Here is a 21,157-nt window from a genome sequence, read left to right as displayed (position 1 = left end):
TTTCTTATAATAGTTTTTTTTTTTTTTTTTTTTGTGAAGCTCTTTCCAGCAGATCATTTACAAGTGCAGTCTGCCCTCTCTATCCCCAGGTTCTGCATCTGTGGTCTCAGCCAACTGTAGATTGAGTACCGTGTTTAAGATCTGTGGTTGGTGGAATCCATGGATGCAGAATCTGCAGATTTGGAGAGCCAGTTGTACTACACTGTTTTATAGAAGCATCTGCAGATTTTGGTATCCAGAGTGGGTCCTGGAACCAATCCCCCATGGATACCAAGGGACAGCTGTAGTTCAGAGTTGTGCTCTCATTGTCAAGGTTGAATGTAACAGTGAGCAGTTGAAATGAATCAGCTGTTAAGAATCCAAGTTGAACTTACCTGAATCACTAGCCACTCTAACTTGATGTGGGAAAACCAAATTCATTTACATGCATGAAAACTGGCTCCAATGTGTAAAGAATCACAAATTTGGGAATCAGAGGTCTAGTTGCAGTGCCAGCTTGAACATGTAGTCTGTGCTTCCACTGACATTTTTGCCAGGTTGAGTATGTTGAAAATGATGTGTTTCTTTTCTCTTTCTGTTAGTTGTATTCAGTCGCTTCAGCAGTTATATATCTGGTCTCTTGCTGAACTCCAGGTCACCCGTCACTGACTGTGCTTCAGTGAAATTGGGTTTTGACTCCATTAGTTTAGAGTTCTCTGACCTGGCGGGGAAGTCTGGGGGGTGAGGGTATTTGCTTGTTATTGCTTAACGGAGGGTCGGATAAAGACCTGGGGAATGAGGCTGGGAGACCTGCTTTGGAGCCCTGGCTGTACCATTTATTGCTGAATGACCTTGAACAATGGACTGACCTGTAGGCCTTTCTGTCCCCCTCCTCCCCCACTGCTGTTTAGATCTGTGGGCCTTTTTAGCTTCCCAGCCCTTTCCAGGGGTAACTTGGGCTTTTGGGCTGCAGCCCAAGCTGGTGTTATATACAAATGCCCTGGTTGATGGAGCCATGGAACTATAATTTCTTACTGAAATTGTCTCTTCTTGTATTAACCCAATCAGAGGGGCCCTGTGGGCCGGCTTGGATTTCCTGTCTGTCTCTTAGAGACATAGCTTGAGTGGAAGTCACCCCTCTGTTTGTCCCCTTCTCCTTTTCTGCTTCAGAAATACCACGTGTACATCTCATGCCTATCTCAGTACTTTCAAGCTCAGGGGACTCTAAAGATCTCAGGGGACCAGTGAGGAAGTTGTAGGATATATGCGCTCAATCCTTTGTTTATAACCAGAAGCCTCAGCCCAGCAGAGACCTCGTATATCCACTCTGGGATAACCAGGCATGGATTTTCCAGGGAGCCATATGTGGGAATTGTTTGGCTGACAGATGCTGGGAACCACTGTTCAGAGTTTGTCCCCTCTGTTTTCCAATTTGCAGCACTTTTTATGAAGACTGGGCTTTTGTGATGGATGAAGAAAGGTCTAGCATGCTTCCTACCATGGCAGCTGGTAAGCCTGGCCAGGACCAAGGGCAGGGGCTCCTGTGAAGCTTGGTGAGCAGAAGAGGCTGCCTGGGAGTGAATTTATAACTCCAGGGGAGGCTCTGGTTTTCCCTGTCCTCACCGAATTAATAATGAGTCACTTGCCGCTGTCCTTCCTTTAGTGGTGATAAGCAATTGAGTCAATTTATCCAGAATTTGATACCCTGGCTGGGAAAGCATGGGGTTGAGGGGTTTTGGCCATGGCTTTGCAAGTGTAATATAAAGACCCAGGGAACTGGGGGAGGAGACCTGCCTTTGAAGCCTGGCTCTGCCCCTGTCTGGCAGGTGGCCTGGGGCAGATCCTGTGAGCTTTTTTACCTTTACTTTTCTCTTCTGTGACGTGGGAATCCTGATAGCATGGCAGTCACCTGTATAGGGCTGTGAGGGAATGAAATGTGAGAAAGAGTCAAGTACATGATTGTTACCAGGAAAGCCCTGCTTTGATGCTAGTTGATGAATTGTTAAATTGTTTAACATCTGACTGTCACTCAAAGGGTAAAGTGGGTAACCTGCTTCTTTCTTCCACATCCTTTGTTGCCTCCTTTTTCTCTCTTCCCTCAAAGTTTACCCTGAGTCCCACCTACTGGGAGTTATGTTAGGCTTGTCCATGGATGAGGAAGAGTCAGGTGACTATGATGTCCTGTGTGGGCCATAGGAGACCAGGGCAGGTTTTTGCCTAAAGTGATAATGGTAATGATATTGGTACCCATTTTTTGATTGCTTACTGAGCTGTTTTCGATGGGTGATGGTCTTTAATACTCTGTAAGGGATGCCACTGTCCCCCTATTATAGATAAGGAAACTGAAGCTCAGAGGTCATGAATGGCTTGACCCAAGGTCTCAGAGCATGTAAGTGGCAGGGCTGGGATTCAACCCAGGCAGTCCAACCCCAGAACTTTCTCCTTAACCTCCCCACGGTTGACTTCTTATTTACATTTGTCTTCCTGATGGATAGGGAGAGAATTTGGAAAGACTCAACTCCCGTGATAGCGGGTATCTCCTGACCCCAGTTTTGTGGGTGGTTTTTATCACCATTTGAGACGAGTGTGTACCCTCTTGTGTACTCTAACGTCTGCAGCTTGTTGATTGGGTTGGAGTGTGACTGTTGAACAGCAGACACACCAGGCTTTTCCCTTTTGGGGGCAGGTCTGAACTCCATACTCTTCGCGATTAACATCGACAACAAGGATTTAAACGGGCAGAGTAAGTTTGCTCCCACCGTCTCAGACCTCTTGAAGGAATCCACGCAGAATGTGACCTCCTTGCTGAAGGAATCCACGCAAGGAGTGAGCAGCCTTTTCAGGGAGATCACGGCATCCTCGGCCGTCTCCATCCTCATCAGGCCTGAGCAGGAGACCGACCCCCTGCCCGTCGTGTCCAAGCACGTCAGTGCCGGTGAGCGAGAACGGGGGAGGACGGAGGTTCGGGTGAGGGTGACAGATTGTGTCACAGCTGAAAGCACCAAGGGGAGTGAAATCTGATGCACTCGTATTTTCAGTTCATGTTTGTGTTTATCTTATTTATTTATTTATTTATTTATGGCTACACTGTGTGGCATGCAGGGTCTTAGTTCCCTGACCAGGGATTGAACCTGTGCCCCCTGCAGTGAAAGCACGGAGTCCTAACCACTGGACCGCCAGGGAAGTCCCCATGTGTTTATCTTTCTTACCCTTATGCACTTGGAAAGGGATCTGAGAGCCTTCCTGAGATGTGAAGATGATAGGGTAACCAAGCCAACAGCTCAGTCAGAGCAAACTGAAAGGGAGGGTGTGATGGTCACATGAAGCCAGGGGAAGTTGATCTTCATTCCTTTATTCCTTCATCCATTCATTTCTTTAATTATCCTTCTGATAAGTGGGGTGAAAGCCCAGCTCAGGGTGCTATGGAGAATGTATACCGTTGGGGGGATGACATTTAAGTGGAGGCCGGGGGAAGGGAGGAGTTGGTTAGCTTTGACTCTAGGCTGTGAGGAGGCAAAGGAAAGTTGATTCAGTTCTGATCAAGTTTGTGAGAAGTTTACAATATCCCTTGAACTTCCTGGGACATCCAGAATGTTGCAACAGCAAAATTGGAGATTTTGGGTATAAGAGCTTAATCCTGGTATTCTCAAATCCCTTAAACAAAGCAGTAATCATGGTCATCCCTTTGGAATTATTAACGATGGTGAAGACTCAGAATTCCATGGAGTCTTTGGTACACACTGGCTTTATCTGTCTTGCCCTCTCTTTCTCGAGCAGAGACCCCACGCGAATGACATAGAAACAGGACTGTTGATAACTTTGTGTACCAGAGATGCTGGAATTTGCATACCCAAAGGAGTATCTTGGGACTTCCCTGGCAGTACAGTAGTTAAGACTCCGTGCTTCCACTGCAGGGGGTGCGGGTTTGATCCCTGGTCGGGGAACTAGGATCCAGCATGCCATGCAGCATGGCCAAAACAAACAAACAAAAACTGGCCAAAGGAGTATCTTTTCTATCCATTTTGGGAACCTGCTTTTGACACTGTCTCAGAGTTGGGACACACTGGTGAAGCATCACCACGTCACACCTTGGTTTAGATGGATTTGACTTTTTGGAATCGGCTCCAAAGTGCCTCACACCCAAGGTTGATGATTAAGATGGGTGAACAAACTGGCTCATCTAAGTGCTGGTCACCAAGGTCGTCTTGACTTCTGTTTCAGTTAGCCTTTGCTGTGTAACAAACAGCTCCAAAATGTAGTGGCTTAAAACAAACAACCACAATTTATTATTTTTTTTATGATTCTGTGGGTCGGCAGGATGGTTCTTCTGGTGGTTTCACCTGGGCTCCCTCATGGGGCTTCATTCAGCTGGTGACTGAGCTGGAAGGTTCAAGATGGCCCCACTCATGCACCTGGAGTTGGTGCTGACTCTTGGCTGGGGCATCTCAGTTTCCCCCCACACGGTCTCCCATCCTCCAGTAAGCTAGACAGGCTTCTTCCATGGTCATTTCAGGGCAGCATTCCATGAGGGTAATGCCTAGGCTCTAGAACTCACACACTGTTATTTCTGTCACATTCTGTTCTTACAAGCAGAGCACTAAGTCAGCCTAGATTCCAGAGGGTGGAGAAATAGATAGCACCCTTGATGGGGGACAGCAAAGCCCCACTGTAAAGGGGCATCGTGCTAGGCTGCGAGGAATTGTGGCTGTTAAACAGTCGACTACAATCCCCAAACTGATTTTCTTGGTCTCATCTCCCAGCCATTAGACTATCTTCCAAAGATACTTCCACTTGATATAATACAAATCATTTCAATAATGATTCACCCTTTTAATCAAAGTGCTTGGAAGGATTGCTTAGAAGGAATGATTGTAATATATGCTCTATGGCGTATATGTTCACATCAGAGGTAGAGGCTCACATCCATTTTGCTTGATCTCCCGTAGACAAATTTTTTTTCCAAGGGTTAAAAGAAATCTGAGTTTATCTCAGATTTATTTTTTAGTAGAATAGTAGAGATTTTCCACAGTCTAGAGGCAGGATGGCTCCATCATTTCTTTATCTTGCCTGCTTTTTCTTATCTCATATCTTTTGCCAGATGCCAAATGTAAAAGGGAGAGGAAGAAGAAAAAGAAGGTGACTAACATCATCTCATTTGATGACGAGGAAGACGAGCAGAGCTCCGGGGATGTTTTTAAGAAGATCCCTGGGGCGGGGGAAAGCTCGGAGGAGAACTCCGACCGCTCCTCGGTCAATATCATGATGGCCTTTGAAAGCCCTTTTGGGCCAAATTCCAACGGAAGTCAGAGCAGCAACTCATGGAAAATCGATTCTCTGTCTTTGAACGGGGAGTTTGGGTACCAGAAGCTTGATGTGAAAAGCATCGATGATGAAGATGTGGATGAGAATGAGGACGACGTGTACGGGAGCACACCTGGAAAGAAGTGCCCGGGCCACTCGGAGTCGCCAGAGAAGTAAGTTCTGCTTGAGCTTCTGAGGAAGGGTGGCTGGCTCTTTCTGTAGTATTGGGTGAAATTAGACTGCAAGTTTTCTGTTTGTTTGGGGCATCATTCATTTTTCAGATCTTGATTTCAGAAGAAGGAGCATGAGCTTGCTCCACTCCTGAGAACTAAGGGAAAGGGAGCATATATACTATTTGAAGGTACTTATTGCAAAGTTGGTGTCAAGATGTAGACCTTGAAATTCTTGCTTTATGTCTGTGTCTTTCATTTTTGTTGCTTGGATTTTGCTTACATCTCTTACTTGCCACTAGCCCAGGAAGCTCAGGAGAGAGGCAGGGTATTCTAGAGAATAGTCTCCAGCTGGTAATTTCTGTGTTTATTTGCAGGGGTGTGAACGGCAGTAACTAGCCTGCACTCGCCACCTTAACACTGGAGCTGCGGTGCATTTATACCTGCAGGAGGGGCTTGGTGCAAGTGAAGGCATAAAACAGAAAAGCATAGTTAGGAGCTTGGATCTTAGAATCAAGACAACCTGGGTTCTCATTTACTAGCTGCGTGGCTTAGGTTGGACTAGGTTGGACGAGTTTCTTCACCTCCCAGAGCTTCAGGCCTCACGTGAGACCTAGGAGAAAAACAGCATCTGCTTTGTAGAGTTGTCCAGTTAATGGGACCCTGTGTGTTGGGCCTTGGGCACGGGTGCTGGCACTTCAAGAAAGAATGCAGGCAGCTGTGGCCACTGTTATACTGTAACTCTTGTAATAATTCCTGTGCTTGGTCTTACTGTTAATACCGAATAAACTAGTGACCTCTTCACCTGAGTTCTGTAGTGTGCAGTGCAACCCTAGTCACGGCTGGCTTCAAAAACAGCCCATGAAAGTGTAAAATGAAGACCCCGAGACCCCCTGGTGCAGTGGAGGGGCACACTGTGCCTCTAGCCCGAAGCTTTGCATGTCCATGTGTTGAATGGGAGTTTTTTTTTCTTTCTCATGAGACTTTCCCTGTTTTTGTCTTTGATTTTTACTCTCATCCTCATTCACATGCATGCCCATGTTAGTAGCATTACCTTGTCGATTATCTGGGACAGGCCAGATAAGGCAAACTGCAGATTCTCTGTATCCTAATACTTAGAGCCGCCTTGGGGGTTTGTGGGTGTCAACCCCACCTGATGGATGAAAGACCAGTTTCTTTAGTTAAGATTTGTCAAACCAGTGGGAAGAACTGGAATTAAGGTTAGGTTGTGCTGTGTTCCAAAGCTTACATGTACTGTCAGATATTTTCCATGTTTCTACATAGCCATGAATCTCGATTGGTTGATATTCGGTCAGATCAATGTCATGATTTGCTAACAGTTCCCCTGTTGTTGAGTATTTAGGTTGTTGGCATTGTTTTTGTTTTTTGTTATCAGCCATTCTGAAATGAACATTTTCGTGCACAAGGCTTTTTTCTCCTACTAAAGTATGTTAGGATAGCTTCCCTCCAGCATTGTTCTTGCTTACTGTGTATGAATGATTTTGTACCTGCATCCAGTCTTGTGACCCGCGCTATATTAAGGTTCTCCAGAAAAACAGAACCAATAGTGTGTGTGTATGTGTGTGTTTCTCGTATGTATATATGTATGTATTTATCTAGAGAGATTTATCTTAAGGAATTGGCTCATGTGATTGTGGAACTTGACAAGTCCAAAATCTGCAAGGTAGGCTGGCAGGCTGGAGACCCAGGGAAGAATTGCAATTTGAGTCTGAAAATTCTGCCAGTGTGCTGGCAGAATTTCTTCTTCTTTGGGGGAAGCTCAGTCTTTTTCTGTTAAGGCCTTCAACTGATTGGATGAGGCCCACCCAAATTATGGAGGGTGATCTGCTTTATTCGAAGTCTCCTGTCTTAAATTTTAATCTCATCAAGACAAATACCTGCACAGAAACATCAAGAATAATGTTTGATCAAATATCTGGGTACCACGGCCTAGCCAAGTTGACACATAAAGTTAACCATCACACCTGCCTACAGTTCTTCCTCTGGGCCTTTTAGGAAATGCCATTTGCATTCTCTGTCTCTGTAGGTGAGTGCATCTCTGAGCTGATTCACTCCACGAATCAGTTTTTTGGCCTCAAACACAGTGATTTCTCTTCCTACTGGACTGGTGCCATTGAGGGGAGGCTGGAGCTGGGAGGCCAGCTTGCGAGTCAGGATAGCTGCCAGCATTGTGATGTGTGAAACACAAAACAGTGCAGGGTGACCTTTCCAGGGCCTGGGCCCTTTGAGGCCGTTGGGCCCCCGATGAATTATGGACAGCCACTCTCTGGCATAAAGAGGGATCTTGAGTGAACATTCTGCAGAGCCTCTTGGGGAAAGAGGGAGAAATGATGAGATGGCCTACTGAGCAATACTTTCATTTTGCTTCTAAGCTAATATTCACGTGAAAGGTCTAGGATCCTGGAGGGGCCAGAACTTTAAAAGTTTAATAGCACAGCCAGGTTTGTGGGAGGAAAGGGGCCAGGCTGGGAGAAGCACATGGTGGGTTGCAGTGGCCTTTGGCAAAGTCAAATGCTCTGATGGTCTTTTAGATGCTCTGTTGGCCAAAAATTGGGTTTACACCTCTACTTTTTGGCAGTTAAACCACTTCTTTGATGACTGAGGAAAAATGTCCGATGAGTGAGGAAAAATCTTGTCCCTCCTACCTCAGTATTTTATTTTATTTTTTTTAACATTGCTTTACAATGGTGTGTTAGTTTCTGCTTTATAACAAAGTGAATCAGCTATACATATACATATATCCCTATATCTCCTCCCTCTTGTGTCTCCCTCCCACCCTCCCTACCCACCCCTCTAGGTGGTCACAAAGCACCAAGTTGATCTCCCTGTGCTATGCGGCTGCTTCCCACTAGCTATCTATTTTACATTTGGTAGTGTATATATGTCCATGCCACTCTCTCACTTCGTCCCAGTTTACCCTTCCCCCTCCCCGTGTCCTCAAGTCCATTCTCTACGTCTGCGTCTTTATTCCTGTCCAGCCCCTAGGTTCTTCAGAACCATTTTTTTTTTTTTAGACTCCATATATATGTATCAGCATACGGTATTTGTTTTTCTCTTTCTGACTTACTTCACTCTGTATGACAGACTCTAGGTCTGTCCACCTCACTACAAATAACTCAATTTCGTTTCTTTTTATGGCTGAGTAATATTCCATTGTATATATGTGCCACATCTTCTTTATCCATTCATCTGTCGATGGACACTTAGGTTGCTTCCATGTCCTGCCTATTGTAAAGAGAGCTGCAATGAACATTTTGGTACATGACTCTTTTTGAATTATGGTTTTCTCAGGGTATATGCCCAGTAGTGGGATTGCTGGGTCGTATGGTAGTTTTGTTTTTAGTTTTTTAACTACCTCAGTATTTATAAGTGTTGGCCTTGCTTTTGTTTTTTTCTTAAAGTATTTATTTATTTATTTATTGGCCACACCAGGTGGCATGTGGGATCTTAGTTCCCCAACCAGGGATCGAACCCACGGCCCCTGCAGTGGAAGCACAGAGTCTTAACCACTGGACCGCCAGGGAAGTCCCTGTTTTTTCTTAAAAGAGGATATAATATCTTCATCATAGAAAGGGGTTTTCCTGTCATTTTATGTGTACTCCATGACACCAACAGGGAAGTGGGGTGAAAACATACTTCAAAAAGAATTACACGGCTTCCCTGGTGGCTCAGTGGTTGAGAGTCCGCCTGCCGATGCAGAGGACATGGGTTCGTGCCCCAGTCCGGGAAGATCCCACGTGCCGCAGAGCGGCTGGGCCCGTGAGCCATGGCCGCTGAGCCTGCGCGTCTGGAGCCTGTGCTCTGCAACGGGAGAGGCCACAACAGTGAGAGGCCCGCATACTGCAAAAAAAAAAAAAAAAAAGAATTACAAACATGAAAAAGGTTGCACTTCACCAGCAATTAAGCAAATGCAAAGTGAAACCAGACACTGTATTTTGCCCATCGTCTTTGTCAAGATTTAAAGAGAACTGGGTGAAAGGCGGCCTTGGGTTAGCGCCCTGCCTGGAAGGCTTGCTCTCAATGTGTCCTCAATGCTTAGAATCTTCCAGACACGTAGTAGACGTTAACTGTGGAATAATGATGAGGTATGGCTGGTGCTAGGGTCATCCTGATAGAGCGCTGGTCATGTCTGCAGCCCTTGGGGAAAACAGTTTGACACAATGTCAGGAGCCTTAAAAATGTTTATCCCCCTTGATTTAGTAATTCCACTGCTGGGAAGCTACCCTGAGGACCAGCCTCAGGAAAAAGGTTGCTGCATCTGGATACCAACATGCTAATTTAGAAAAGCTAAACAATGAACCTGACGAAAATGTGCAACCACAGAGGAACAGTTAACAGTGGAATATTTTGTAGTTAAAATCTTAAAATCTTAATGTTCCGGATCTTAAACATCTTAAATGACATCTAAGAGTATCTAAGTAGTATGAAGATGAAATTATGAATTAATTTTGAATGAAAAAGCAAAATATAAAAACCTACATCTAGCTTCATTACAACTTCATAAAGGAAAGCACGTGAGTAAAGAAAGAAAAAAAAGACACTGTGGAAATCATGTCTACCCCAGTTGTTTTGGGTAATGGGGCTTTGGGTGTATTTTTCCCCCTCCTCTTTATGGCATTTTGTAGGTTTTAAAATAAGTGTCTTACTTTTCTAATGAAAAGCAACACCGGTTCTGTTTCTAAGCCCAGCTCTGACCCCGTATTCTGAATTGGTCTCTGCTTTAGGAATCACTGCAGTGTAACTCCTTTTCGAGGTGGAGGCCTTTGGCCACTTTTACTTGGGTCCGAACCTTAGTTGGTGGGACCTGACTTCACTTTGTGCTCTGCATGTGTTGCTGGAAAGTGGCAAGATGTCCCCTTAGAAACGACAGAAAATCCCACCTGCCTGGAGCCAGTGCAGCGGCCGGGAAAGGACTGTGGTTTTGCTGCTGCGTCCCGAGGGGTGCCCCTGGCCACCTCTGGGTGTCTGGGAGTCCCCTTGGTTGCCAGGTGCAGGATCAGAGCCCCGGGTGGGAGGTTCTTTAGAGACTGTAGAGGCAGAGCCAAGTTTGCCCTGGAACCTGGCTCTGCAGCTGGGCACACAGGTGGGGGGCGCTTCCTCTTCGGTGCCTCGTCATGTGCGTTACCTGCAGGACTAAATGACACAGGTGGCAAAAGTCTGTTAGGGTTATTACCTGATGTGTGTCCTGCTCCGTGTCAAACATGTGACCAAAAGCTCGAGAGTGCTCAAAGGAGAATGTCTACAGAGAGGCCTTAAAAGAGGAGTTGACAGGCTAGCCTGCCGGCCAAATCTGCCCCCAGATGAGAATGGCTGTTACATTTTTTTTTTAAATTATTTATTTATTTATTTATTTATTTATTTATTTATTTATTTATTTATTTATGGCTGTGTTGGGTCTTCGTGTCTGTGCGAGGGCTTTCTCTAGTTGTGGCAAGTGGGGGCCACTCTTCATTGCAGTGCACGGGGCCTCTCACTATCACGGCCTCTCTTGTTGCAGAGCACAGGCTCCAGACACGCAGGCTCAGTAATTGTGGCTCACGGGCCTAGTTGCTCCGCGGCATGTGGGATCCTCCCAGGCCAGGGCTCGAACCCGCGTCCCCCGCATTGGCAGGCAGACTCTCAACCACTGCGCCACCAGGGAAGCCCGGCTGTTACATTTTTTAAAGCGTAAAAAGCAAAAACCAACCAAACAAAAAACCAACAAAGAAGTATACGTATGGCCACAAAGCCTAAAACACTGACTATCTGGTCCTTTCCAGAAAAATTTTGTTAATCCCTGCTCTAAACGAAAGAAGAATTAAATACACCATGTCAATGATGGGGCAGTGGCCTGGAGACCTCATTGTAATTGGATCTGGAAGACCTGGGCTGAAGCCTTGGTTCTGGCCAAGTGATGAACTTGGACAAGTCGCATGATCTCTCTGAGTTGTTTTCCTACCCCCTGTCTCCTCCCCTCCTTTCTCCCTCCCCTCCCTCCCCTTCTCCCTCTCCCTCTCCTCCTCCTCCTCTTCATCTTCCCTCCCTCCCTCCCTCCATTAAGTAGGTATGATTATGATTATGATCTGCTTTGGTCTTCTTTACAACTGATTTATGACGTGATTTTATAAACTTTCGAGTACTGCACAGATGCTTCCTGGTATTTGTCAGTGGTGCCTGATTGCCCAGAGGCAGATGCTGCAGTGGGCAAATACTTTCTCAAATTTAACTGAACCAGCCTGGCGTCACAAAGACGGCTCAGGTTAGTTTGGTACTTGGTGGATAAGGTGACAGTATAACCGATCATATGAGCCTGGTTAATATTTGAGCTGACCCCCTTTCTTGGAAGGGACCCAGACACGATCCGGTCTGGTTCTGTCCTTTTACTCGTGAGGGTTTGAGAACCAGCGAGGCGTAGGGACCCTAGCCCAAGGTCATTTCAGAGCCTGGAGCCCACGGGGCCTCTTCCTGCTTCAGCACCAGCACATGCTGCCCCCACCTCCCGCCCCCGTGACTCCGGTTCTTCCCTCCGTCCTCACCTCAAACCTCCCTTCTTCAAGGAAGCCTTCCACCACCTTCCCGACCAGCTTCACAGACCTGAGCTGCCATTTCACACCTTCTTGTGGGATTCCATGCCTCATGTCTGCTTCCCCCAGTAGACTGTAAGCTCCACGAGGGCAGTTTGGACACTGTTGGCTGGTTCTTTGCCAGCACAGAGTGTGTGCGCACTGCCGGGCAGGTAGGAGGTGCTCAGTAAACACGGGCACCGGAGGGCTGGCTCCCGACTCCCACCCGGGCCTGCTTCTGTTCTCATCCCCCTCATGGCTTGGTTGGTTCCCAAGAGGGGGCTTGTGGAGGCCCATCAGGTGCTGTACTAGTCGGGGCCCTTGGGGCTTTTGGCCCTGACGTGCAGCTGTGTTCTCCCCCTGCAGGCCGCTGGACGGGGCTGCCTGCCTCTCCCAGATGCACAGCTGGGCTCCACTGCACGTGCTGCACGGCGACGCCGATGTGCTCTTCCCGGTCAGTGGCGTGGGCTCCTACGGCCCTGCAGGTAGGTGTCTCCCGACTCCTCCTTGCCTCCTGTCGCAGCTCTGGCTCGAGAAGCAGCAGGAGTGGCTGGGTTATGTCTGCAGGTGGTGGGGTGGGAGGGTGAGCACGGAGGCCAGGGCTCAGGAGCGACGGAGGCTGCCCTCCTTGCTGAACCTGGGTATTTTGAGGTGCTCTCACCTGAGCGAGTGTTGACAAACCACCAGGGAGCCCCTGGGGCCTGTTTTTCTTCTTGGCAGTGATTTGTTGAACTTGGTCACATACAGGCTGATCACAAATGGTGACCATTATCTTTGCCTCTTAGGAGAAGGGAGAAGGTCACAGAACCCGTAGCTCTAAAGGTCCTTGTGCTCTTTGCAGCCAAGTGCTTGGGGGTCAGGGAGTAGCTTGCTTAAAAGTGGGTAAGCATTTCTGACCTGTTCCTTGTGGTCGAGCAGGCTTGCCTGTGGTTCGTGATTTTTTTCTTTAGTTAGAGCAGGTCATGGTGGGGAGTATTGGGGGGGTGGGCGGTGAGGGTGGGAGCATGGATGAGCCCGGCTCCCCTGGTGGGGTAGGTGTTTGCAGCGCCTGGTGCAGTGAAGTGCTTGGTCACCGTCACTGCCTCACAGCACCAGTGTGTCACAGAGGCCTCGGCCCCCTTGTGTAGGTGCCCTTCTCACCCTCCTAGGCCCAGGTTTAGGGAACCGTGGGCCGGGGCCCACCGACTGCCCAGGAAGCTGTTGACATTCTGAACCGGATGATAGACTGTTGTTGTGTCACTGTGTCAGGAACAGAGACCCACTCAAACCAGCTGGGGCATGAGGCAGGGCGGGCACGCTGACTGGCGCAGCCTTGTGGGGGGGGTGGTCAGTTCAGGCCCAGCCCTAGAAGTTGCTGAGGGGGGCACGTGACCACCCTGCAAGGCAGTGTTCCCGGTGTAAATTGAGGCTAATGAGAGTGAGGCTAAGTGACCTACGTCCGCCAGGCTCTTCTCTTCTGGAAAGTATGGATGGCGGTGATGACAGCCCTTGAAGTGAGTCCAGGACTGTAAGGTGACAGATCTGGGTTAGCTCATCCACTCTTGACCACAGCCCGCGAGGGAAGGGATGGTTATTGTTAAACCTCCTCCGTCTGAGACTTGTGGCAAAGGTTCCCTGAGTTAATCTGGGACAAGGTGCCGGACGCATGTGAAGTCCCCAGGCAGGCTTCCTGCAGGCATTGCGCTAGTGAGGTCATCTTGCGGGCGCCCGTGGGCTGGAAGCTGGGACTTTGGGATGGAGGGATCCCGGGCCCGGCGAGGTCCTGGTGTCATTCTCGTCCTGGGCCCCACGCTTCCTTGCGGGGACCTGCCCCCACCTCCTCTCCCTCCTGGTCTGTCCTTGCTCCCTCATCATTCTCCGCCCTCTTGTTTGGCTGAGGTGCCAACACTACTGCCTCGGCTGTGTGTCCTTCCGTACCAACTAGAGCTTCTGTCCAGGTGTTGATTGAAACCCCAGAGAGGGACGGTCTGGTGGGCCTAGCTGGTGCCTGCAGGCCAGGCCGGCTCCTGCAGCTCCTTCCGTTCGGGTGACCAGCCTTGGTCTGAGCCACTGCGGGTTGGAGGTCTGGTCACCTCGCTCTAGCCCATTCAGCAGCAGTGCAGACATGAGCAGAATGTCTGAGAAGGTGGGGGTGGGGGTGGGGGGTGGCTGGCAGAGAGTAGGTGGTCCTCATGTTTGTCTGTGGGACCGCTGGAGGATTTCCAGTGCTTGTTCAGGCATCTGAGTCGGGGTCCAGTTCCCCATTCCCCTTAACCTGCTCCCCACGGGCGGGCCTTTTGTTTGGGTCATGAACTGTCGCTGGGTTGCCGTGTCAGGCTGCTCCTGGGGCTTGGCTGTGTGCCATTCGCATCGGGGTTTAGTCACAGAACTCGGCATTCTGGCCGGCTTCCAGGAGCCTCGCCAGGGGTCACCCCTCCCCCCCGCAGATTTGCCACCATCCCTCCTCGGGCTGTCAGCCTTGCAGACCCAGAGGCTCCACCTCGTCACTGTTGATAGGACCCCAGCTCCAGCTGGTCTCGACTGTCCTCACCAGAGGTGCTGCACGTGAGCTGGTCTGCCAGCTTTTTAACTTACTGTTAACAAAGCTGCCAGGAGTCATGGAAGCTTGTGACCGCCTGAGGGGCAAACTCACCATGGTGAGAACACTTCATGGAAAGGCACGTTATTCTAGGGCTGCCCGAAGATACTAGAATCAGCTGGGGGAAGCCGTGTCCTGGCTGGAGTGCCAAAGTGCATCAAGTCCCTCCTGGCCTGATGCCCCATGTCCGTGGAGGTGTGCGGGCTGGTGGTGCTGAGGCTGGCCTGGCTGCCTGGGCGTGCACGGCCAGATTTCTCCCCAAGACTCCTTCTCTTTCACTCCATTTGACTAGTGTCCCTTCTGATTGACACTTGCCTACTTTAGTGACGTTCAGATCTCCTTTCTCTTTCTGGCCTGGGAGTCATTTCATGTCTTTAACTTGGGGGGTATTTAGAGAAAGAGGGAGGGGATAAAAAAAAGGGAGAGAGGCCTGTGGCGGGGAAGGATGGATGTTTTAGTAGCTAAGTCTGGGGAGGGAGAAGGCGGCAGAGAAGGGGACCCTGAACACAGGATTATTATCCTTCTGAACCTTGGAAGGGGCACCTCTGTGGTTTGGGGGCCACGCCTTGGGCTGCATTTTTGGGGTTAGGGACGGGCTCAGAGAAGGGAGACACCAGCCCAGGGTCACCCGAGACCCTGACAAGCAGATGGAGGATTAGATCCAATCATTCCTGCGGGCATGTCATTACCTAGAGCAGAGCAAAGCACATCTACCAACACCTGTTTGAAGCTGCCAGGGAGGAAAAGTCCCCAAAGTTTCCTTCAGCTGAGACTCCTAACCTGAGGGGGACAGGACACCCATCCCTGCTGACTGTGCACGTGGAGACGGTACTGCTGCTCGCTGAGGGGCTGTGGTTGGAGTTGGGTTTTGGCAAGTGCGGAGCTGATTCACTGGGCAGCTCGGGTCCTCGGCCCCTTCCTCTCCCCATCATGTCCAGTGTTCCCCGACTTCTCCCAGTCCTGCCATTGGGTCTGGGGTTGGGTCGCTGCCAGGCTCTGGGGGATCTAAAGGCGAGTCCCCTGGGAGTGCCGCAGGCAGAGAGGGGACAGCGACATCGTTTTAATCCTCCGACGTGGAGGAGGAGGAGGAATGAATGGTCGAAGTGTCCTCTGAATGCTTCCACCACCCTCTTCTGACTCATCCTTCTCTCGCTGGGCTCATGCAAAATAGCCTCTCAGCAGCTCTCTATCCCTGTCCGCCACCCATCCTTCTTTCAGCAGCCAGAGTGATTTTTTAGAATGTACATCAGATCGCCTCATTCTCCTGCTCCAAATCCGGAACCCTCACCGTGCCCACCTGGCCCCCACTCACCCCGCAGCCTCACCTCCTCCCGTTTCCCCTCTGCCTGCTGCCCTGGCCATACCAGCCAGCTTTCACTTCCTCCTCCCCTCGAGCTCCTCCTGCCTTTAGGCTGCAGCCCGAGGGCTGCTGCGTTAGAGAACACCCCGGCCCTGCCGCCCACCACGCCCACCACACTGCACACGGCCTGGGCCTTGGTTTCACTGTGTTGTAAACCTAGGTGTCTCCACTGCTCCGACCTCGGTGTACCACCTGAAATCGTGTATTTGTGTAATTACCTGATAACGCCTGTCCCCGAACCCCTACCCGCACTAGCCTTTGAGGTCCGTGAGGGCAGGACCATGTCTGTTTTGCTTCCAGTGTGACCCTGACCCTAGTCAGAGCCAGGCCCGCAGCTGGAGTTCAGGGGAGCACATCAGTGCCGGGGTGGGGTGTGGGCATGCTGAAGGGAGTGGATGTCTGGCAGTTGGAAAAATGACGTCTGGCTGGGGGCAAAGGAAGAGGGGCCTCGACAGTGTCTGCGATCGCTCTGTGGCCCCAGTGCATCAGGCCCGCTGCAGCTGGCCCGGGGTCAGGGTCGTGTATTATGACGGGAAATCCACTTGGGCCGGGTAGGTGTGGCGTCCGGAATCCTGGTGGGTGACGCTGGTCTTTACTCCACCCGTGGATTTGCGTTGTGTAGTTGGAGTCCTGTCTTTGCTTCAGGGAGTGGAATCTGACGGCTGTGTGTGAGTTCGACTGGAGGCTGAAGCAGAGCTGAGGGGACCTGCCGCAGAAGACCCCGGGGAGGGCCTGGAGCCCTCGAACTGGGGGGCGGGGGAAGTGGCTGGAGAGCACAGAGTGGGAGGTGACTGGGTGGGGCTGACTGGTCTTGGACACCAACCAGCTCTGGGATGGGAGGGAGGGTGGTGCCACCATCTTCTGAGGTTGGAGCGGTTTTGAAGGTCACGATCGGTTGGGAGGCCAGTACATATCCCAGTAGAGCTTTCTGGAGGGTGGTTATAAACGTGGGTTTAGGATTCAAGATTGAGGGCCTAGCCAGAGGTAAGGGCTTCAGAGCTGTCACCTTCACGGAGCCAAGAGCTGGAGCCAGGACCTTTGCTGGGTTTGCCAAGGGCGTCAGAGGCCACGGAGCCGTGATCCAGCGACACCTTCACGCAGAAATCAGAGAAAGCGACAGTGAGGGGAGGAGGACCAGTGTGTTCTGAAGGCTGAGAGCAGAGAGCTCCTAGGAGGGGGAGGGGAGGGGTCTCGGTTTCAGGGCGAGCTGATACCAGCCGCCGTTCACTGCACGCTCTCACTGAAATGTATGTGTAATAAAATGTGAAATTTAATTATGTGGCGGGCGTTCTTAAAATGTTGTATGAAAAGAGGGGATATATGTATGCGTCTAGCTGATTCACTTTGCTGTGCAGTATAAACTAACACAATATTGTAAAGCATCTATACTCCAATAAAAAAAATGTATGGTTGGCACTAGTGTCAGCCCATTTCAGAGAGGAGGCAGCCGAGTCACAAAGAGGCTGGGTAACTTGCTGGATTGAAGTTGGGGAGCAGGGACTTGAACCCAGGCCAGTGGGCGGAGCCTGCACCCTGACCTCACCACGATGTTGGGGAATGAGAAATGGGAGGCGGAGAGGTGGACACTTTCTCTTCCCGCTGTGAACTTCTTAAAAGAGGTAGCAGTGAGTGGAATAGTTTGGTGGGGACAGCAGGGTAGAAGGAAGGGTGAGAAAACCCCTGAAGGTTCCCTTAGGTCAACCTCTTAAGAGCTGGGGAATCTTGAGCAGGACCAGACCAGGTGTAAGCAGAGGAGGAGGTCACACGACAGACGACTTAGGGCAACGGGACGTGCGTCCTTCCGTCCCTGCACCCCCTGTCCCTGATCCAGGCCTGGTTGGGGGTGTTGACAAACCAGAAGTTAGTCCAACGTGCAGGTGTTCTGCTGGATGACATTGGCGTTAATGTCACTGTCCAGCCTCAGGGCCATGGATTTGTACTTTTTCCTGGGAAGAGACTTGAACAGCAGCTAATGCATCTATGAAAGTCTTTAGTGCCTCTTGCCTGTTGTTTCTAGAGATGACTTATGGCCTCACTTCTTCCAAATGCCTTTCCCACTTGATGCAGGGCAAGTGGCGCTGTAGAAAGCAGCAGTCACTGGGCTGTGCTGCCCTCGTGTGTCCATCTCCAGACACTGCAGGCGGGAGCCGATCTAACAGCTGATTTATTATTCCCTGGTTCTGAGGTTGGCTCTGGATATGGACTTCGTGCATAACTCCAGGTGGCTCCAGATCAAAGAGGTTAATAAATAAGTCATGGGACGTAACGTACAGCATAGGGAATATAGTCCATAATATTGTAATCACTTTGTCGGTGACAGATAATACTACATTTATCCTGGTGATTAATTTGTAGTGTATGTAAATGTCGAATCACTATGCTATACACCTGAAACTGATATTATTGTATGTCAGCTATACTCAATGGAGAAAAAAAGGTTAAGTGGGAGAATAGGGCCTCCAGTCAGTGACTGATACCAAGTCTGAGATTGCGGCCCAAAGAGATGAAACAGGGAGCAGATAAGAATCCAGTGTGCCAGACGGGTAAACATTTGTAAGTAAACTGATTTAGCAGGTGAGCCAGTGTCTGCACTGTGTCCTTGTCTCTTGGGGAAAATGAAACGAGAACAGAACCCTGACTTTCCCTCTGTGGTTGCTGTGTGCGCGCAGATACCCGCCTCGGGAGCCTGGAGAACGGGACGGGACCCGATGACCCCGTCCTTCCGGAGCCTGGACCTCGGTACAGGTGAGTATTCAGACCCCAAGCTGCCTCTGGGGTTGAACTGTCCTCTTTACAACTCTGCCTTTTATTCTTTTTTAAAGATGGGCGGGCGCCTGCTGGGACTGAAGGGCAAGGCCTCACTTCACGTTAATTTAGTTCAGGTTTGGTCTAACGTCCCAGAGTGCGAAGTGGCCAGGGGATCTCAGGCCCGAGACTTGGTACGTGTCACATTTCACTTGCATACCACCTTTACTTTTTCCACTTTGGGGACCATATCTGGGTACCTCCACCATCATAAGTTGCTTGATTTTAATATTTGATAATGATAACAATTGAACAATTTTAATATTACAATTTATAATTGTAATATTACATAATATTTAAACCACTTTGATATTATATATCTGTGAAGTGCTTAGTCTGGCATTCAGTAGCAAGCACCACATTGGTTTTCTTTTTTTTCAAATGAAAGTATCTCAAGGGAAAGCTGAGTTGTCCAGAGTCACTGGACATTTGGTGGACACTGAGATGGACACTGAGGACTCCCTGATGCCACCGTGATCCTTGTTGCTCTTACAGCTTTTTCTTTCTTCTCTCCATGGATTTAAATTGGTGTCCCCAGGGTGTAGCATCTGCATTTTCAACCTTGGCTCCAGAGTGGAGTCATTGTTTACCTCCACCCATGCTTAGTGTTACAGTCTTGCCCTGCTCTCTGAGAATGCCACTCCCTGTAGGAGGCTCGTACGGATTAGTACGACACCAGGAAGGGTTGGTGTCACCAGATGCATCCAGGACGCTGAGTCCTTTCTGCTGTTTATTTTTAATTTTTTTGTGGTACGCAGGCCTCTCACTGTTGTGGCCTCTCCCGTTGCAGAGCACAGGCTCTGGACGCGCAGGCTCAGCGGCCATGGCTCACGGGCCCAGCCGTTCCGCAGCATGTGGGATCTTCCCGGACCGGGGCACGAACCCGTGTCCCCTGCATCGGCAGGCGGACCCTCAACCACTGCGCCACCAGGGAAGCCCTCTGCTGTTTATTTTAGAAAATTTGGAAAATGCAGCAGTACATGAAACTACCTCACTCTTAACCCCAACTCCATTTCATCAATGATGTTTTTGGTCCTTTTCCTCCTGGTGTGTGGGTGGGGGTGTGGTAACCAGATTATGGTCTTGCCATTTTCATGAAAGATGTGAAGTGCTATTTTTCCACGCTGCAAATTCTTTGTAACTACATAGTCAACTCTTGTTATTTGTGGTGGTCGTGTTCTGTCAAGATGGAACCATTGCTCCTAAGTTCCTGGGAGTGTCTGGTCACAACATTTTTGTCAACAGATCAGTACATACCTATGTTTTATGCCAGTTCCTGTTTAAAGACACCTTATTTAACATATGTTGTTTCACTTACTGTGAACTCGAGGCCAACAGCCCTACCATCAGACCTGAACAAGGACCACCTCACACGTGTATTTTCTCCTTCAGGCACTTCACAGTCTTGCATTCAGGAACACCAGACAGCACTTCAGCACTAGCTTGGGTCCATTTTAGATGCAAAATCAGCAACAAAAAGCACAAGAATGTGAACAATGTGGTGCTAGATAGCTCGCCAGAAGGACAGAATGATAGTTGAAAGAAGGCAGAGCTTGCCTTGTTTGGCGTGAGCTGGAAGCATGCACGTCCGTGACTCAGCCTTTTGGCTGCTCTGTGCGTGTTCACAGGTGACCATGTTATACCCGAGAGCTGGGAGTTTTGGGGTTACAAGTAAACTGCAGGGAGTAGGCGAATTTGCAGCTCTGGAATCCACAAATGAGGACTGACTATAATTTCAAAGGGCATCCTTCCCTTCCTTCTAGTTCGTAAACCTGAATAAGCATAATGCCTGCTGGTTTTTGAATGGTGAGGAGGTGTGTTTTAAGTGGCCGACTGTAACTTCCCTCTGCCTGCCTTTACCAGTGTGGAAGCCAGCCCTCCAGGCCAAGGAAGTCCTCTGAGCAGCCTGTTACCTTCTGCCTCGGTGCCAGAGTCCATGACAATTAGTAAGTACTTTCTGAGCAGCTTCTGGCGATGCCAGGATGACTCTTGGGCCTGCACATCGAGGCAGTGCCTTTGTGCTTGCTCCTGTGTGACCGTGGACTTTACAGAGTGTGGGATGAAGTCAGATGTGTGTGTGCCTGGTCGTGGACTTGGAGTGTGGTGCGTGGTTGTAAGCTCCCTGAGCTGTAAAACTTGATACTTGGGTGTGTGAATGCTCTAAAGGACGTGCTTCAGAGGTGGAGCAGGATTGAGGCAGAGGGAAACTTCTGTCGTTCACGGTTTCCGGGTTTGTCTCCTGCAAGGCCGTCAGCTACAGAGGAACATTCTAGTTGGGTTTCCTTTGTAGCTCTGGAGGAATCACTTTTGTAGGTAAGGGAGAGAGTGTCTCTTGAAGATGAATGAAGGTTGCTAATGATCAGGTTCAAACTGTTTGCAAACTCACTACTCAGTAAAAGTA

General features: G+C 49.5%; 1 protein-coding gene across 2 annotated transcripts in view; it reads left to right on the top strand.

Annotated features, from left to right (window-relative positions):
- The window catches only part of SNX29 (sorting nexin 29), a 571,459-nt gene that overhangs the window by 69,169 nt on the left and 481,133 nt on the right, over positions 1-21,157 (top strand). For both annotated transcript variants that reach the window (XR_014291539.1, XM_082600682.1), the window contains exons 6-11: positions 1,418-1,488; positions 2,666-2,914; positions 5,078-5,453; positions 12,380-12,498; positions 18,621-18,696; positions 20,620-20,702. Coding sequence is in view for 1 of the 2 variants with exons in the window: in XM_082600682.1 (XP_082456808.1) it covers positions 1,418-1,488; positions 2,666-2,914; positions 5,078-5,453; positions 12,380-12,498; positions 18,621-18,696; positions 20,620-20,702 (974 nt within the window). In the remaining variant the exon portion in view is untranslated. The remainder of the gene's footprint in view (positions 1-1,417; positions 1,489-2,665; positions 2,915-5,077; positions 5,454-12,379; positions 12,499-18,620; positions 18,697-20,619; positions 20,703-21,157) is intronic.

Source organism: Mesoplodon mirus (genome assembly GCF_964341445.2).
Source record: "Mesoplodon mirus genome assembly, chromosome: 15".
NCBI lineage: Eukaryota > Metazoa > Chordata > Mammalia > Artiodactyla > Ziphiidae > Mesoplodon > Mesoplodon mirus.
This window is presented reverse-complemented; position numbering and strand designations above follow the sequence as displayed.